Consider the following 19,210-nt stretch of genomic DNA (forward strand, 5'->3'; position numbering starts at 1 on the left):
CTAATTAACTAATGAAAATATTCATTAAGCCATTTAGTTAAAGTTCAGCACTTCCTGAAACATTTCCAAAAAGAGTGTAAAGATTGCATTCTGTTTTAAGCCGTTACTGGAGAATGATTTTACTATTCTGCACTTAAGGACATGGAACAATCACCATGTAGCCACTTAAACTGAGAATAGAACTAGAAATGTAACTGTAAGGTCTCTTCTTAACACAAAGCACAATATAAAGTAGCCTCTTGCAAAGGCTGAGATGCAAAGTGGTCATTAATTTGGCAACTCATTTGCACTCAGTATCAAACACGCAGCTTTGAGCTGCTCCACATACGACTGCCTGTTGACTTCTGATAAAGATAATGTAGTTATGCTCTCGGCCAAGGCTACGGCGCCTTGACTGCCTCCTACACATCACTGCATCTTCAGCTCCCCCTCCCTCCACAGGTGCCGGTTGGGGGGGTTACCATGGAAACCAGGACAGTGATGCAGCGAGAGCAGGAGGAGCAGTCGTCCCAGATGTCTCAAAGCATCCAACTGTCCTCTCAGAAGAAGAAGACGACCTTCACTTCCAGGTGCAAATACATTACCAGAACATTATTATTTTATCTGAGAATGCATCATAAAACATTTGTGGCATTATTCTGTATTTATCTTATTGTCAACACAACCTATGACAGGACCAAACCCTTTCAAACAAGACTATACATTCATGACCTATTTGTAAAGAGTTACATATCCTTCATGAACACATGGGCTGTGTGGTTGGGATGCTAAAATATTATTGCTTTTTTTTTTTAAAGGCACCTTTCAAGTCCTTTAATGAATTTCCAGCAAAGTGAAAAAAGAAAACTAATGCGCATTTCTATCACTGTTCTGCAAAATATTAGTGGGGCACATGGAGATAATTAGTGGCACACATCAGGTACCATTAAACCACTGAGGAAGAAGAGGACACAGTGGGATGATGTAGCTAAAAGCGCCAGTCAAATCTCAAATAAATAAAAATGTAGAAAATATTGTATTTCTGTTTTTGTCTTTTTCCATCACACTTTAACTCAATTTGTTTTTATTGACACGGCAGCTTTTCCACCACATCCGAGTGCAGTATTTCAACTTTTTCAATGGAGACGCACCGTGTTATTGTTGCTGCTGCAGAGACCTGACTTAGTTAGTTTTAACATAAGCTTTGGGTAAAAGAACAGTAATGGTCCAGAAATCCACTAAACTATGAATATATCTGAGTGTCGTTGTACTCCTGCTCATGCTCACTCACATGCAGCAGGCCTGTGCAGTTGCACTGTGGCAGGAGAAAAAGAAAAAAAAAACACACCAGTCTTCCCAGATGATTTTGAGACCCAAGGTAAAAGGTATCATCTCGGCAAGCTCTAATAGTCTCAAGTCAAATGTGCCTTCATTTTCACCAGCCCCCCTCTGCAATGAGTTATTAAATTACACTAACCTGTGGGTCTGCAAACTCTATTACAGAATAAAGAGAACTGGGCCCATTTCCTTAGGGATGATGAAAATAAGCAATTATTCCATCAAGCTTGGTTCAGCCAAACTTAGAGGTCATGTCCCTCCTTGTTAAAAAAGAAGCAAGACAGAGAGAAAGCAGGTGCATTGTGAAATTTATACTTAGAACATCCTCAGCTGGCGCACACTTAAATTTATCTTCAGTTTAGACTTAACAAAGTGGCCTCTGGGTAGGTTTAGCAAACAAAAGTAATAAAGAATAAAAGAGTTTCATTTTCGTGCTTGTACAACAGCTCATAACTATGGGATTAATCAACAATGTTTTGTTATTTGTGTAATAGACATAGTACAAATTGTTGACACGCTCAGAGAAGTCTTTATTATTTCCTCTTTACACAAAGTTAATATTTTGAGGAACCCTGTTGTGTATAAACACAAACACACAACCTCCATTGGGTGCACATGTGTGTGCATGTTCCTGTTCATGTGTGTGCCTCGAGTATTTGTGTCCCTGTGCATACCTGTGGGGTGTACATGAGAACACTGCCCAGCTGCAGGATCCGCACTACATTATTCAACGGCCTGAGCCTCTCAGCATACACTCACAGGGAACCAAAACAAAAGCAAAGAGAAAATTAAGACGGTAAAAGCAGAAGTTGTCCTCTCACCACTGTTAAATGGGGAAATTTCCCAGCTTACAAACAAAGGAAAAGAGAAGTAACGTCAATTTGCATTGCAATTTAAAAGATGGCCTATTCAAAGTAATGCCAGAGGTTAAATGTTACAGCAGCGGCAGCGGCCGTTGCGGGGGTTTGACACAGCTGGGTAAATAGACTGTTCTGCCACACAAACAGATTTTTATTTTTGCACTTATTCTTTGCAGCTGAGCAGTGTTGTACTGTAATGTAGTGTAATTTAAAGTCTGGCAAAACACAAGCATGTAGATTAATAACACATCTAAACCAAGGAAAGCTTTCAAACTTCAAATATCCTGCCAGTGAGGTTGTAATTACTCATTGTGCATCAGCCATCTGTGAATAAAACTTAATGCGCCTCCTGTTACAAAAATGCCTTTCAACTTCACTGCCTCAAATGACCTCGCCATAAACAACAAATGCCCTTCTGCTGTGTATGCAAGTGAAAATAGAAAAAAGGTCAGCTCTGCTTATTGTTGGTGCTTTAAATAGAGAGCTCATGCTTCAGTGTAGGCTTACACATGTCCCTATTGTCTGTGTGCATACAAGTCTTTCAGTATTTGTGTTGACAAACTATCATTGTGAGGACACCTGTACTTGTGAATTTGAAGACATTCTGCGTCCTCACAGCTTCATGGGTTTGAAGGTTAAGACTTGGTTTGAAAGATAAGGTTAGAATTAGGTTTCGTTTATGCATTTATGACTGTTAAGGTTAGGGTGAGGAGCTAGGGAAAGCTTTACATCAGTGGGTGTCATCACATCTTGAAATACCAACATGTGTGTGTGTCTGCATATGCACCCATAATGAAGCGACTTAATCGTCTCCAGTCCTCAGCTGGAACACAAACTGCTCTACCACAAGTTGGCACAGACACATTGTGGATTCAAAACTGAACAGTGCAGATGACTGCATGCTGTGATGCTGCAACAATTAACATTGCCATTGTACCATGAACAACATGATGAATTTGATCTAAAAGCACTTCACCACACTGTCATCATTTGCCTGTGCTCACAAACCTGTTCCTCCTGATTATGTGAGCCCCCCCCAAAACATTATTATGCGTGCTTGCATGTTGGTGTCTGAAAGGGGAACAGTGCCAGTTGATGAGCATAACATGTCATGCTCTTGAGAGAAAACAGGTCATTTGATACGCTACTGCGATACCTGGATTAGCACAACAAACATGGGAGGTGACTAATAGATTTAACAGATAACACTGGGCTCCAGTTCACTGCACCATGCACTCCTCACATAAAACAAAGTGAAGAAACTTCATGCACAGCAGCTGTCACACAGACAGTTCAAGGGTGACAGTTGAAATCATCAACACCTATCATAAAAGTACAGCACTTTTCTTATTGGAATTGAATCGGAAAATCCCACCGTAATATTTTAAACATGGGAGTGTGTGTTTATACTGAGCAGAGACTAATATGCTGTGCCAAACAATGTGGCTTACCCCTGAGCTGTGCAGATTGACAAAGTATTAGTGTGACAATATTGACATCATATTTCAAAGAGCGTCTGCCTTTCACAGACTCTCGCTTCTTTGCGGTTTTGTTTGATTTTTGTTTGTTGTTGTTGACCGTGCTTGTTGTCGCAAAAGGAGAGAAAACAGAATCTATCCATTAAAGCTGTCTTGTGTCCGCATAAGATAAGAGTTGCTAGTTTAAAACGGAGTTCCTGGCATGTTGGAATAAATGAAACCTCATGTATATTATGGCTGCCTACTGTACTGGAGCTCTCTCTGATGTATGGCCTCCTCTGCTGTTCACAGAGAGAACAGCGTCACTGCTGTTTTCTAGTGACCGAGGGAAACAATGGCCTGATGAAAGTGAGATTACATAATTAGCCATAAACAAAATGAATACGCATGCTACACTCAACAGAATAACTAACTGTAGGATAATACTTCACCTGTGTCATTTGATGACATGCAAGATGTCTTGTCTTAATAAGGCTTTGTTTTATTCCCCACCCAACGCTGCCTGGACACCACAGTGATGAAGAAGCATCCTACTCTGATTTCTATCCCATCATCCCTGCTGACCTGATGTCTGTCAAAGAGATCCTGAACATGGACAACTTCCCCCGCCACAGGACATGGTAAGACATAGGATCTAGCCAAATACTATATATGGCAGATGTTTTTGTTAATCGCCAACCAGACTGAGGAGTGGATGATATGGGTCAAATGGTGTACTGGATATGAAAATTATTTCAAAATATCAATATAAATGTTGACATTATAAAGACATTTTCTTGAAAACCAATAGAGAAGTTATTAATAGAAAACACCAGACAGGAATTTGTATTTTTCAAATCACACTGATAAAGATTTAATATCCAATATTGCTGATATGGCATAATATTCCTTGACATTGTGAAGGGATAGCTACTAACTACTATCAACAATAACACCCGTTCTTTCTTTAATATGTTGGACGATAGATAAATATTTAAGCAGAGGACTTACTGACTTCGCATAGGTTAAGCCAGTCCACCGTGTTTGCTTACGACAGCATTTTTCTTTCAAACTTTGATACCCGACACATGTTACAACAGTGATGCTAATTAATCAGAAGTTGGTAATTGTCTTTTTTCCCCTGTGGTGACATCTGTAGAAAGGCCAAAGTGTGTAAACAAGAGAACGTGAAGGATAGGTTCGATAAGAACACTATTAACCACAAAGCTTCAGGGATCTGGGTATTCACCAACTTGGAGCCAAATCCAAAACCCCAGTTATCAGAGCCGATCCCTAAGCAAGCCTCCTCATTTCTCCAGAGGACGTCCTTCCTTGATGATCTGTACTTTTCATGAAATTCTGCCTGGCCATCAGAAATTACCACCACATCCTCACTCATGACTTTTTTTTTTGAGAAATGGTTTGAGAGTCATTTATGCCGCCCAAGCCAGACAACACATAAGCACCTACGCCAACAAAGAGGCTCAGCAGAAAGTAGAGCCCTTTCCTCACTGTCATCCATCAGATCTGTACGTGAAAGGCCAGCTGGTAACTTGTCTCATCATTTGCTGTCTCGCAGATGTCATGAAACCAATAAGCCATAATCATTTAGAGCCTTTCATTTGTATTGTGCTGTACAAAAAAGAGGAAGGAGCCTTGCATCTTACCAGAAGAAAGAAGAGCCAAAGTATTAGCGAATTAATCAGTCAGTCAACAGAAACCTATTTTGATTTTCTTCAAGCAAAAATGTCACATTTTCTGGGTGTAGTGTTTTTATGTGGACATTTTCTTCCATACAGTAAATAGTACAGTGGATTTTGGATATTTTTCACAACTTTACTTTTATAAATAATGGATGAAATAAATAAATAATAAGTAGGATAACTGATTATGAAAATAATCATTAGTTGCAACTCTAAAAATGGTTTGATAATCCAGGAAACACAATAAAAGTACTGTTATTACCCACACAAGTACTGAAAAATTTACCAGACATTAGAAAAAAATTTGAACGGTGACTAATTCAGCTGGTGACTGGACTTAATTTGCTGCCAGTACAGAAAGTCTAACTTCTTAGTGAATCTGAGACGATTTTGTAGAGGACATGAACAAGCCATCTTTTACTTTCTTATGGTCTTGTTGCCAGGAAGGGATTACTGCACAGCTGTCATGGAGAAGATGTCAGACATCTAAAAATAAGACCCAGAACATGGAGGTCTGGGTCACAGAGAACAGGAAGCCTCTTTTGACATAATTTGCTTTACCAAAATCCCTCATGCACTGTAGGGGCACCTTGTGCTGTCTGGGTCTTGTAGTATCTGTGTTGGGATTCAGTAACAATTTCACATTTGGAGGCTTAGCAGCAGCCTCCTTCCTGTTCTCCCATCCATCCAGAACTTGATTAGACTCTTGTTGTGTCAAAAAAGATTTGACACTTCTAGCTTAAGCAGACTTCTTCATCACTGTTAAATGTCACATATTTCATTCTTCAAGCCATGAAAGGAAGCTCTGCCTGCCAACAGTAAACTGACGGACAGACAAGGGGTCACAATGAGTACTGAAGGAGAAGATGAGTAATACTAGAAGACAGAGTTGCCAAGGAGAGAGGGTGAAAAGGGAGGAAGTCAGAGAGGGTGAAATCACACCCTCTTGAAAGATAAAACACATTTGACAGTAATGAGTTTCAGCTGCAGCGATGTGTCCCTGCCAACTTGGCATCTCATTAGGTACCCTCTCCCATGCCACCATCAACGAGTGTGTATCTCATCCACTAACATGCTTGGCTCTAATCCATTGATCCTCCGATTTTTTCCTCCTGTTGAAGCCCTCTACCTCAAGACTAAACAAGTTTGACTCCTGAAGCAAGTTCTCGAACAAAATCAATTTTTCACAAGTCTTATCTCCCTCAGAATTGCTGAGATGAATATGGTATGAATGGATATTTTAGGCTGCAAATCTAGTAATGCAGAAGATGACCGACTCCTCCCATGTTAAGAGAGGGAAAGGCGGAAGGATGAGATGAAAGCCCTTGAAGCCAGGCACAATATATCTGGAGGAGCTGAGCACTGACAGACGGGGAAGCATGACATTTGTTCCGATTTGTGTGGAAATTAATGCACAAGATATTTATGCATTGGCATGTGTGGCTCTAATTGCACATTACTATGTGATTCACACAATGGTTTCTCCATCGTCTCCTCCTTGTTGTAAGGGGCGATGTAAATTATGCAGCTGACTCATGCATGCTGTGTTTGCTGTTCTTCACACCAAAAAGCAATATTAAAATTTCCATTTGGAAGAATAACTAAGCCATAAACCCTCTGATACCCTCTGACTTCATGTGTTGTGGTGGCTCATTCCCTCAAGAACTTCTCAAAAATCTCTGCGCCCACAAAGATTAAAAACACTGACATGCACACACCTCACTAAACAAGCCTGTGGCAGAAAGTCAAAACCACGCTTTCTGGGTGACTCAGAGTGGGAGTGCGTTGGTGTACACTTTTTTTTTGCATATGTATCTAAGTATGCTCATATGAATTTGCATATTTATTCATGCTGTATGGGCATTTCATTGAAGTATCACAAGAATTTGTAGGACCATTCATGCTCTAGTGGCATTCAGAACTCACTGAAATGCTTGTGCATATTTAAGACGCTGTTTCTCTGTAGTGGCAATATGAGTGTGTGTGTGTGTGTGTGATGTAAGTGTTCAAATAATTGAGCCATGGGGACTGTCAATCAAAAGACAGCTCAGGATACACCCCCCTCTGATGGTGAGAAAGGGGGGTATTAAAACGCTTCATTTAAAAGCCAGGGCAAATTTAGGATTGTGCACGTTGTATATACTCCCATGCATATCAAGCAGAACTGCATATGAGAATTTACAATGTACAGTAAGATAATATATTCTCAGCTACCATACAAATGTGTATACATTATAGACTACAGAGGGCATCGTTGATGTCTGGTTTTGTTTAACAGCCTTTACAATGAGCTCTGTGGACAGGTTCAGAAGCCGTAGAGCTGGTATGAATTCACTGTACAGTGTAACCACACTCTGTAGTAAAGGTGGAAATGAAAAACAAGTCTTAAACCTCAGACCCCAGTTACAATACATGCCCTACTTACTATGGCACCTTGCTGCCCAGAAACACAAAGATAAAATTTGTTTCTTCTGGCTGAATCACAACTGCCTGCTATCTCCATGACAACCAACTTGATGAAAGGGAATTCAAGGATGTCACAACGCCGGCGATACAGTGTCGCTTTGAACTGTCCACACCTGAAAGGGTCCTGGAGAGGCGCACATCACCGTGAGAGAGCTGTCAGAGTACCAGCACCTCATCTTCTCACAGTGACGTGAATCAGCAGAGGCACTGAGGCTTGAGATTCCACTCATAAAGGCCAACATCTCAAAGCCTTTAAGTGTGTGAGAGAATGGTGCTCATGTGAAATGACATGGAGGTATAAAAGGAGCAGCACAACACCAGCCTCACCATTGAGCCTTTTAAAACGATCAACTGGCAAATATCATAAAACTAGAATTTGTCGGTAAATGGACTGGGACCTGCTGCTCTGTATACACACAAAAAATAAAGTAAAATTTCTGTTTTTCTTTCAGAGGTCAGCCCATTGTTAGAAATTATGTTCAAACCTGAACTGCTGTCTCTACTCTTGTTACCTCCTCTGACGTTGGTCTGGATTGTTTCCACAACCTAATCAAAGTTTTCAAATTCAATTCAATTTATTTGTATAGCACCAAATCACAACAAAGGTCGTCTCAGGACACTTTACAAAGTAAGGTCTAGACCTTACTGTTATTAAAGAGGAAACACCCAAAAAATCCCCCTTGAGCAAGCACTTGGTGACAGTGGGGCCGAAAAACTCCCTAGTTTGAACAATCCAGCAAAGGTGCCGCCTTGACCAATCAATTGCATGAGACAGCTCGAATGTGAACACCCACAAGAAGAAGACTTGTGTTTACCTTCTTAGCATGAGCATTCACTGCTCTTCACTCAAATTTGGGCCATGTGCTTTGATTAGCTAAGGATGTTATACTGTGTTTTTTTGAGGAAAGGATGTCTCTACACTGGTTGTAGGAATTGGAGCTAGCGTAGAGTACAGTAGGCTATATTAGCAGCATGGCTAACCAAAACACAACAGAAACTTATGGGCTGGGAAGGTGAACGAAGTCACTCACATCAACTCATCACAATGTGGCCATATCATACACGCCTACAACACTTACCCTGCACCCCAACCCCTGCAGCCCCTTGTGTTAAAACAAAGGCGGGAGTTGTGTTTTACCACACGCAGTCTGAACATCTATTTAATGCTTTGCTGTCAAGTTGTACGTCTATAAGAATCTGTTATTCTAAGTATAATGATTCTACACGAATACAAATGCTTTGTTCCACCAGGGAAATCCTCAAGGAAACTCTGGCTGCTGATGAAGAAGAGTTTCACAGAGACAAGTGGACATTGTTTGGAAACGAGGCTGAGAAACTGGAGCTAGATGTGATCAGGAACCAGCATGTGTTACGCACACGCATTGACAAAATGGCCCTTCGCAAACAGGTAGAGGTCAAGTTTTGGTGTCAGAAGTGGACTACAACACTGCTGCTGCCTTGTATTCAGCTTTATCAACACAATACATAGTCAACCTTGTTCACTGTGTTCTCAATCATGCAACATTAAAATTGGTGGATCTGACTAGAGCAACTTGTTTCAGTGATTATAACAATTTCAATCAGAGATGAGGAAATGATTTGGTGAATACAATCAGTGCATCTGCTTTCAGTACGACACCTGAACCTCAAACTTTGACAGTGTTATATCATGCTGTACCCACTAAACCACTCTCCAGATAATTACATTTTATCATTATTTATATGATTATTCTGTTAGGTCTGATTTAATGGTTTAAGTTATGTGATCAAGGTTGGTTTATCAAATCCAAGCTAAAAGGCACTTTATAAATATAACAATGTAGTGTTAATTGTTAAAAAGTGGAATTAAGTTATTTGTAGAGATATGATGAAGATATTGCTTAAATTCCAATCTTCCAGGTTTGTCATTTTATATTTTCAGTAAACTACAAAACAATGTGCATTTAGATATTTGCCTTATTCATGTGCACTGAATAAAATACATGCAGTACGAGAGTCTGCATTTTCCTTCAGAAGCTGTAAACTGAATTTTACTACATTTTTAAGTACAGCATGGAAAATAAGGTCACACTGGTGACCTATTTTAATCAACTTTGATCTACCAAAGATAAACATATCAGTGCTTTTGTAGTTACTGTATTTTTCCATTTCTTGTTCATCCAGTGCAAAACTACCATCAGATTATTCAGACTATTTACAGTTTTTACTTGACAGCATGTTACTTTTCACCTTAAATGAGCAAACGATTGCTTATAAATGTTGTTTATCCTGGATTTATCTGTGCTCCAGGCTCAAGAGAAGGCATCTTCCTACATAAAGTACCTGGAGCTTCTCAGTCAGAAGGCTCCAGACTTTCCAATCCCTCTCAGGGCTCACACTGTCTGGGAGGGCATGACGGTCAAACTGTCCTGTACCATCTGCGGCTCTCCACCCCCAAAGGTCACGTGGTAAGAACTTCTGTCTCTGCAGCACTCCATTCTTTTGGAGTTAACTGACCTTCTGCGATTCCTTTTCAATAAGCTCGTATCAAACTCTACTGCTGTGGTCATGCTACAGACTGGTGTAATTTTAATTTAGTTTCTTACATGGCTGGAAAAGGTTACAGCAGAAAAAAAAGTCTCATGCTCCACAGTTATAAGTCACTGAGAAAAGCTGGTGTAAAATAATATGCACTCCTGATACAACTTAACTTTATCACTGCAGTAGAGTTGAAATGATCACTTTTTTCTTAGATGAGTCAATCACAACATAATTCAGTATCAAGAAATGAGATCAGACTTTGTGGTTTCAGCTTTATGACTGCGATCATTTGCTGCGTTTCTCAGTTTTATATCACTGCAAAATCCATTTGTGTTTTAGACAGACAAAAAACTCAGGCCCCTCTTTTGAACATGGGAAACTGACATTATTTCACCATTTTTTGATCATTTGTAAACAAAAGGTTGAATCAATCTAATATTAAAAAATAATGAAAATGATTATTAGGACTGGATACTGATACTTATCTCAGTTCAATTCCGTTTTGATTCATTTCATTTCATTATGATTTCATTTAGTTCAGATGCTGCAGAAGGTGATTTTCAGAGCTTAAATTGTTTTCTACATTCAGCAAGCGAACAACACTGTTTCCTCAAGTATAAAATTATCTGAAGTTCACATTGTAAACATTTCCTGGTTATAATGTTGGACTAAGCATTTATTTTCCTCAGCAAATGAAAAACAACTACAACATTACTTTTTTTAGGTACCTGTGCAAAACATCTGAGCAGAAATAATAAAATCTTTGTCATTATTGTCCATAATTTAAAAAGTAGATGCTAGCCCTTCCATCTGCATACAGTAGCAGAAGCTTAGATCAGTGTCTTTTTTCAGCCTGTCCCTCTCCTCAACAGGATCTCTAGGTCCACTACGAGTTAGCCACAGTCAGCCAAACATCCTGAATCATGACAGTCTAAAGTGTGACATGCTGGCTGACTGCCATAACTCAATGTGGCTAACATAGCCAGCTATCACCTACGTTACTATATAACTTAATATAACATTTTTGTGCAGGCTGCATTTTCCACAAAGTACATATTTTACAAGCCATGCAGTCCAAACTGAACCACTTTCAACAAGTAACCTCTGCATACACATAATACTTAGCATAGATGTGTGCTTTCTCAGAAAATGCAAAAACTGATCGAGATTTCAAGAATCTATACTGAATCGTTCAAGTAAGAATTGGAACTAATCAGAAAAAAATCAATATTTTTATCCAACCCTATTTGTTATGAAATCATTAGAGACAGGTGAGGGGTCAGTTCAGTTATACACCTGTGTAAACAGACTAAAACTCATGAGATGGTTGTGTAAAAAAAAAGAAAAAAAAAAAGAACAAGAGTCGTGACACTACAGCAGTGAACCCTGACTTGAATACTGCCCATGATATTAATATGAAATCACCTGTGTTCATGCAACGTGCCAAACTGCCAGCCTTGATACTTGAGCTGCTGCGTTGACTATGTGATGAAAGGACGGTGTGCTCAGGATTCATAAACCTAAGCTGAGATCCAGATAACCTGCAGCTCTAACATTTCACCATCACATATGGGTCCCATCAAGCCCAATGAGCTGCAAGAGGCTGCCCTCAACGATGCCCGGCACAAAACAGAATGAGAGATCAAAGGCCTTCCCTGGCCGAACTAATATTTGACTAGTCAGATAGGTGCATAAGGAATCAGTGGGCATGAGCCTCAACCACCCAAGTGTAGCCCGCTGTTCTCCTTTACTTTGATATAAAAACAAAAACTTATAAACAGTAGGTTAGTAATATCTATTTTTCTACATTTTTAATTCAGGTATAAAGATGGTGTCCCAATGAGAATGTCTGACCAACCATGGAATTACACCCTTGAGCAGAAGTTTGGTCTCAACTCACTGGAGATCAGAAGGTAGGTTATTAGGGCAAATCTCTTATTAAAGCCTAAAAATGACTGTGTATAAATATGTACAAATGACATAGGAGTGTGTAAGATGAGACAAGTGTGGATAACACAGTCTTGCCAATTCTGAAAATGCAGTTTTATGAGATGCAAAATGATTGTCAAACAGAAATAAACACTGAAGATTATCTAAAATCAAATGATGAAGAGAGTCAATTACATAGAGTGGTCTGATAGTTATGTTGTATTTTAGGGATAATTTAACAGCTGAAACAACACAGTGAAGCCATTTTCATCTTTCACAGACAAATAACTGACGTCTTGTATCCTATCAAGGTGCTCTCCTGATGATGCTGGCGAGTATAAAGTGGTAGCAAAGAGTCCCCTGGGGGAAGCTATGACCTTTGCAACACTTGTGGTGAACTGTGAGTAGCTGCTTGTTTCATATTAGCGCAAACTTGCTGGAAAACTATTCTAGATATGTTGGGTTACAAAATTATTCCTTCCGAGAACTGATATACAAGAATTTAGCTTCATAATTTAACAGTACTCTACCTAATCTTCTTTATCCCCTCGGGTGCTAGAGGGTCTAGAGAGACTCGAAACAATGTTACACCATAAGCTGCTCCTAACCGCTTTGGATGGATGCCTGGTTGCAACAAACAGTGCAGAATACAGCCCTGAGTCTTAGTCGGTTAACTTACTACCGAGTAAATTTCCCAGTCCAGTAGAACGCTTTGGTTTTGATAATGTGACACAAAGCACTAATGTACATAAAGTTTGAATTACTCCAAAATAACAGAAGGGCTGTAAGCAGTGGATTGTATAGCTGAGAGACACCATGTTCTGTCCCCTTTTGCTTGACTGATCAGATAATGTGTAAAATCTTAGTTAATGCACTTTTAAAATGGGATGCTGAGAAACTAGGGTAGGATATCTGTAAAACAAACCTGAGTAGCTATGGGACAAGGGGCCAAGCAGCATTTAGGCTACGCCACAGGATTACACATCTGTCCAAAATGCCCCTTTCATAAGGCCTTTTGTTTCAGCCTACACTGGTAGCCTAGGTTAATCATAACACTGCATTAGTGAAGTCTTGGTGAAAGGATGAAAGAACAGCCAGGTTTACAGACAAACACCGGGAAAGAACAACCAAAAAGCAAGGCGATCAAAAGCACTGACCAAGCGGAACAGAATAGTAACAACACAGGAAAACAAAACACACGCATGGTCATCCACAACACTACTGACAGCAACCGTGTTTAGAAAACACCCAAAAGCAGACAGGTGCATGGCCAAAAAACAACAGCGGGGTTTACAAACTAAACCTTACTCACCATTAGTTGTAATCGACCACTGGTGCACTTGCTGGTTAGGTCTCCACTGCAGAGCCAGCAGATGGGTCCTGGATGTTTTGACTGAAAATGTCCTTATCCAAACAGAAGCATTGCGCAGCATCTGTCGTGGGAGAAGGTATACTCCAAGAAAAAAAAGTCTCCTTCATAAGTGACCTTTGCATAAACAGCTGTAAATAAAAAATGTGGAAGTTCTGAACTTGTTGTACATGCGGACTGTTGGTAGACTAACGGAGGGTTAATGGGCTTTATGACTTTATGTCCATAGGCGTCCCAGTGTCCACTTCAGGGACAGTAAGTCAGATCATTTTCCGCTACTGCTAAACTCTGAGTAACTGGAGAAAAGTACGATAAAATAAGTCATTAGATAAAACTGAAACTTAGCAGTTAAGTAGGCACAGTGAGGTGATGTAGTAGGCCACAAGTGTCCAATTAACAGAAGCCCCATTCCCTTGCATGGCAGGTGTCTTAGGCAACTGATAAACACGACCAACTGTGGTGGTCTTGTTATTTGCACATGAGTTTGGAGAGGTGTTAAAACTTATAAGCACCTTTGTTTCCCTCGTTTCCCTCAGTTCCATTGTTTCCTTGTGTCCTCCCACAAACACTTGAGCAGAGCGAGGACTGAGGAAACAGGTTATTACGTAACAACGTGAGTCCTTTCCTCAGAGCCTTCATCTGAACTGTCCAATCACCAACTGATTTCTGATAAAGGGGCGTGTCCGTTCGACTTTCGCGGAAGCATGTCGGACGTGGCTCCTCCAGCACCGTCCCCGGTCCTGGCTGCTCAGTCCTCAGAGCCCAGCGATCCTATAAGAGACATAAGACCCACCCTGTATCTTTGTCTGTGTGTAATTGCAAATGTGTATGCAGATTTGCAGGTGTACTGAGATTTGTTCGTGTGTAAACTGTAAATGTGTATACAAATTTGTGTGTGGAAAAGATTTGCATGTTAAACACCCTGCAAAGATGTGCAAATCAAAAATCGAATGTAAATGCCCCTTTTTATTTTGAGTGGAAACTGTAAGTAGGCCATTTAGCCTCAGCGTTAAAAATTCCTCCCATCTGCCTCCTCTTAAAGCTTCCAGTCTTTTCATTGCTGAGTTCAAATGTAATTTTTTTTTTAAGAAGAATGAGTTTTGATCATTATTGTTCTTACCCATGCACAGTGTGGTTCTTGATGCAAACATTTAGTATTGTAACGTCAGCTGGGTAAAGCGGGGTCGAAGACCAGAGCTTGTCTTTTCCTTGTTTGTTTTCTCCTCTGGCAAACACACAGCGACACAGAATACCATCACACACTGAACCCACTCTAATATGTCCTGCAAAGTCCAAACTACATACTTCCCGTCCAGAGGGGCATAGCGGGAGACCCCACCAATAGTCTCTTCTCTCTGGCATTATGGGGAATCCCTCCAGGTGCTGCTCTACCCCAACGCTTCAGTATTTTATTATTTGATTTTATATTTGATATTTGGATGAGAAGTGACACCAGACTAAGATGAGAAAGATTAAAATAAGCACAAAAGGTGCAATGGTGATCAATATCTCCTTTAAATGAATCGCCCTATTTTTAAGCACCCACTGCCTGCCATTAGTTCCCTGGCGTTAGATCGTTTTGGTGGATGGATGGATGGATGGATGGATAGATAGATAGATTGCTTTATTAATCACCCAGGGGAAATTAAGGGTTCTAATGAGCTCTGTCAAGGCTTCACTTTGCCATCTATATTTCATAGACTTTCTTTGGTTGTTAAAAATAGGTAAAAGGGAATATTAGATGTGGCTTTTGTCTGCCTTCTCTCTCTCTCTCTTTGTCCTTTAGTTTCACAATATAACTCTCTGTCTCTGTTTCCATCTCTGACCCTTCCTGCCATGCTCCAATCTGTTCTGCCCTGCCGCTCTGCCACTCTGTGATTCAGCATATCAAGGAGCTCTGGCTGGTTCAGAGTACTCACGGACCCGCGGTAAGTTTCATGCCAGGGCCTAATGAAAACTGTCCTCTTTCATTTTCTCTGCCACCCTTTGAAGTTCTTCCCTCTGCTAGTAAATGAGGTAGGGGTGGGTGGCATTGAAGACTGTGACACAACACTCCAACACTGCATGCTGCACCTCATGAAGAAAGATCTAAATGGACTGAAAGAAAGCAGTGTGTTGACAGTGTGTATGAGTTTAAATAAAACAGGGGACAGATGCTTTGGGAATAGAAAGAATTTCTCCCTGTATTTATTCTGGATGCTCTCCATTTTGCTTCAAGCCTTGGAGTATTACAAATCAGTTGTGGCACTATTTTGATTAGGCTCCACCACATGTGGGGATCAGGGCATTGTCAGTGAGATCTTGCACACAGTATATGTTGCAGTAGAGGCTATCTGAGGACAGCTGCTCATGGCCCTACAGTATGCTGCTATTCTTCTGAAAGTTAGGGGACTGGTCATCCACTAAAACAACCTTTGATCAAGTTTACCTGACAAGGACTTCTAGTGGCACTTGAATTATGCTTGTTGTCTGTCAGAGGTTTCAAAGGTGGAAGAAGCTTGATGTTGTCATAGTGCCTAGGTTCTCAGGGTGGATGGATGGGATGACTGAACATGTGACTCTGATGGAGGAGACTGGTATTCTTGCAAAAATCAAACATGGATTGTTTGAAACAAATGATGTCATTTGTTCTTTACTGTGGTTTGATGTCACTGAGACTCTGTTGTATTTACTCTCTCTTGTCACTTCCCTCTCAGTCAAAACCAACATTGGTCAGAGCATCTAAGTCCTGAAAAAGAAAAGCTTGACAAAATTCTGTTTGATCTGTTTTAGAATCATCACCATCATTTACAACATGGCTCTTATATTTGCAGCTGTAGCGATCATTCCTGTCAGCTCACTGTTGAACCTTATGACCTAACCTATAACATTATCATCTGTGTTTATGACCACCCGCTGCTTCCCTTATTGAACCCCTTTGCAAAGTTATGTCTACCAATTAAACCCCTAGATGTCAGCAGTGAGAATGATGAATAGATTCTCAGTGAAAGAAAATACTGATTGGCGAAGCCCAGGTTATAAAAAAATCTGAATTTCCTTTAGCATTATTTCTGTTAGGTCATAAGTCATGCAGACTGACAATGAGATTTTAAAATGAAGACTATGGTTCTTGCAGACCGATTTAACAGTAAGGAATATATAACAACCCTGATTAGGATAAGTGGCACAGATAATGGATTGATGAATGGAAATATATTACTGTTTTAAACAGGAGACAGAACTATTAAACCAAAGTCCAGTACATCTTCTCAGGACGAATACAAACAGATCATCATCTCTTACACAGGGACGTCTTTTAGTCTACAACTTTCATCAGCATCTTGCAAATGCGCCACTGATTCTGCGCACTCAGAAATGAAGTGGCAGTTATTTTAAAATGAAGTTGGATCAACATGTAATGGCATAAGGTCCTGCTTCCTGCAGAAATGTACCAAAGAACTGCATGCTGCTATTTTTATGTCTCAAATAATATTTAACTCTGTGAAATACTCTATAAAACAAAAGCATGGTGATCTTATTATTGTCATCAGTGTGCTGCTGGAAGCAAGGGTTTGAGCATTTGAATCTAAGCATCGTGTTTTAATATAATACAAACTCATGTGATAGCCTGGACTGCTAAGCAGAGCATGATCATTATAAGAAACATGTCACAGTGTCTCAGATTCATCCCTGAGGATGGGATTTGACAAGACCTCATGGCGCATATATCTCTCACTTCCAGACTGTGTTGCTCCAGTGCTTTGACAAGTGGATGAATAGTAGCTGAAGGAATAACTTGTCAGGAATTGTTCACTTTCAAAAAACTGTCACATCTTCAACTTTTCTGTTGGCCTCTGCTGCTTCCTCCAGGGGATTCCTCTCCTGACAGTCCTCTGTTTCTGTGCTCTAGAGCGGAGGAGCTTTGTGTTTGGCTGTGTCAATCTGCATAAAATGGTCTTTTTAGTTAATTAAGCCCCTCTGGATTGATCTGTTCAGTGTCATTTCCTGCCACTAGTGAAAGAAACTGAGAAAGGAACGGAACTGAGAAAAGAAGTGTTTGTTAGTGCTATCTTGCAGAGAAAAATGAGGAACTGATGTTACAGCACAAATGTACTCATTGTCACGGAGAGTTTTTTTTTTTTTTGCCCAGGTTTGGTGACAGATCTTAGGATAGTATGCCGGCCCCAGCTCTTAATTCGTAGCGCCATAAATCATCGTACTTCTTCCTGTCAGCCCTTTACCTCTGCACACCCTCTGCCTCTTGATTTGCCTCCTCTTTACCTGTGATGCGTTTTGTCTTTGTAGTGGTCCAAACGACATTCATGCAAAGTCATTACCATATGGAATATGTTTGGTGCAGTAATGTTGTGGCTGGAGTGGACCTCTTTATGATAGCAATGTTATCTTTGCCCAGCACCAGTGAGGACAGCAAAAGCTGACATAGAATATCAATTAAAAGTGCTTTTCTTTCTTTGTCGAGCCTTCTTTTTGTCTGCCAGTTTTCCTCCTCCTTACCACTGCCTACTTGTGCTCCTGCATCTTCTCCTTTATCTTTCCTTCTCATCCTCATTCTTCATTCTTACCATGTCATTTTCAAACCTTGTCTTTCTCCTGAATGTTTCTCTCTTAGCCTTGCAGGCCCAGTTTGGCACCTCCTTCCCCCCCACCTGGGTAAAGGAGGGCAGCAGCCTCACACTGCAGTGTACCTTCACCTCAGCTCTGCTCCCCTTCCAGCAGGATGTCAGCTGGTTCAGGGATGGTGAGGACTGTTAAAGATGAGTCACTGGATCCAGAGTTTTGGCAGTTTAGATTTGTGCTGGTTTGTCAGTTCATTTTTTTGTTCTCTAGGCATACAGCTGCTTCAGTCCAGCACTGTGGACATTAAGACGGCCGACAACCAAGCCAGCATCACTTTAAAGGTTGCACACAAGGAGCATGAGGGTGTTTACACAGCTCAGCTGAAAACCTTGGATGGAATCCAGGAACACAGTGCTTTTGTTTATGTCACAGGTGAGGCCAAACATAAAGTGCCTGCCTTTAAATTTTTACCCCTATTCATACACTTCATCAACACATGAATGGTTTTGACATAAATACTGCAGTTATATTTAGTCTTTTTTATTAATAATTATGTTGTATCTTTTAACAGTATAACTATACAGAAATTGGTTCCCAAACAACAGATTGTTTTGTTTAAGTGTCTCATTCATTGTGTCTTACATTGAAATGTTTCATATGTTCAATGTAATGCTTCAATTTTGACATGATTATTGTTTTCATAGTTTAGTGAAAATTTTAACACAAGGTTCATTGACTACCTTTGACAAAACTTTAAACAGCACTGTATATTCTTCATAAGCAGAGTTGGCTCTGCCATGAATATCAAAGCTCCATTCTTCATAGGTCACATGGCAACTGAGTGAACTCCATCCTGAGATAAGTGAAAGCCCTGGAAAGGTCATTCAGTAGAGCTTGTGTTAAGGTTGCTTTGTCAGACAGCATCCCCCTTCCCATACTGGTGCAAAGAAGCCTCAAAGCCAAAATGTTAAATCATTTCTTTAATGATGTTCTTTATCCATGGGCCAAAGTGTGACTACATCCTGATGTATA

The 19,210-nt window shown here is 40.3% G+C and overlaps 1 protein-coding gene across 1 annotated transcript; it reads left to right on the top strand.

The window, feature by feature from the left end:
• The first annotated feature begins 462 nt into the window (after positions 1–462).
• On the top strand, positions 463–18,678 carry LOC109954637 (myomesin-3-like). Its single transcript, XM_020590120.1, has 9 exons — positions 463–569; positions 4,129–4,275; positions 9,055–9,211; positions 10,093–10,250; positions 12,144–12,236; positions 12,564–12,652; positions 15,505–15,549; positions 18,231–18,359; positions 18,449–18,678. The coding sequence occupies exons 1-9, from the start codon at positions 463–465 to the stop codon at positions 18,676–18,678; spliced, it is 1,155 nt and encodes a 384-aa protein (XP_020445776.1).
• Positions 18,679–19,210: the final 532 nt, after the last annotated feature.

This window comes from Monopterus albus, unplaced genomic scaffold (genome assembly GCF_001952655.1).
Source record: "Monopterus albus unplaced genomic scaffold, M_albus_1.0 scaffold11.1, whole genome shotgun sequence".
NCBI lineage: Eukaryota > Metazoa > Chordata > Actinopteri > Synbranchiformes > Synbranchidae > Monopterus > Monopterus albus.

Coding starts and splice junctions, on each gene's coding strand:
- LOC109954637 (XM_020590120.1), top strand. CDS start 463: ATGGAAACCAGGACAGTGATGCAGCGAGAGCAGGAGGAGCAGTCGTCC. Junction 4,276..9,054: donor TTCCCCCGCCACAGGACATG/GTAAGACATAGG, acceptor TTGTTCCACCAG/GGAAATCCTCAAGGAAACTC. Junction 18,360..18,448: donor TGTCAGCTGGTTCAGGGATG/GTGAGGACTGTT, acceptor TTTGTTCTCTAG/GCATACAGCTGCTTCAGTCC.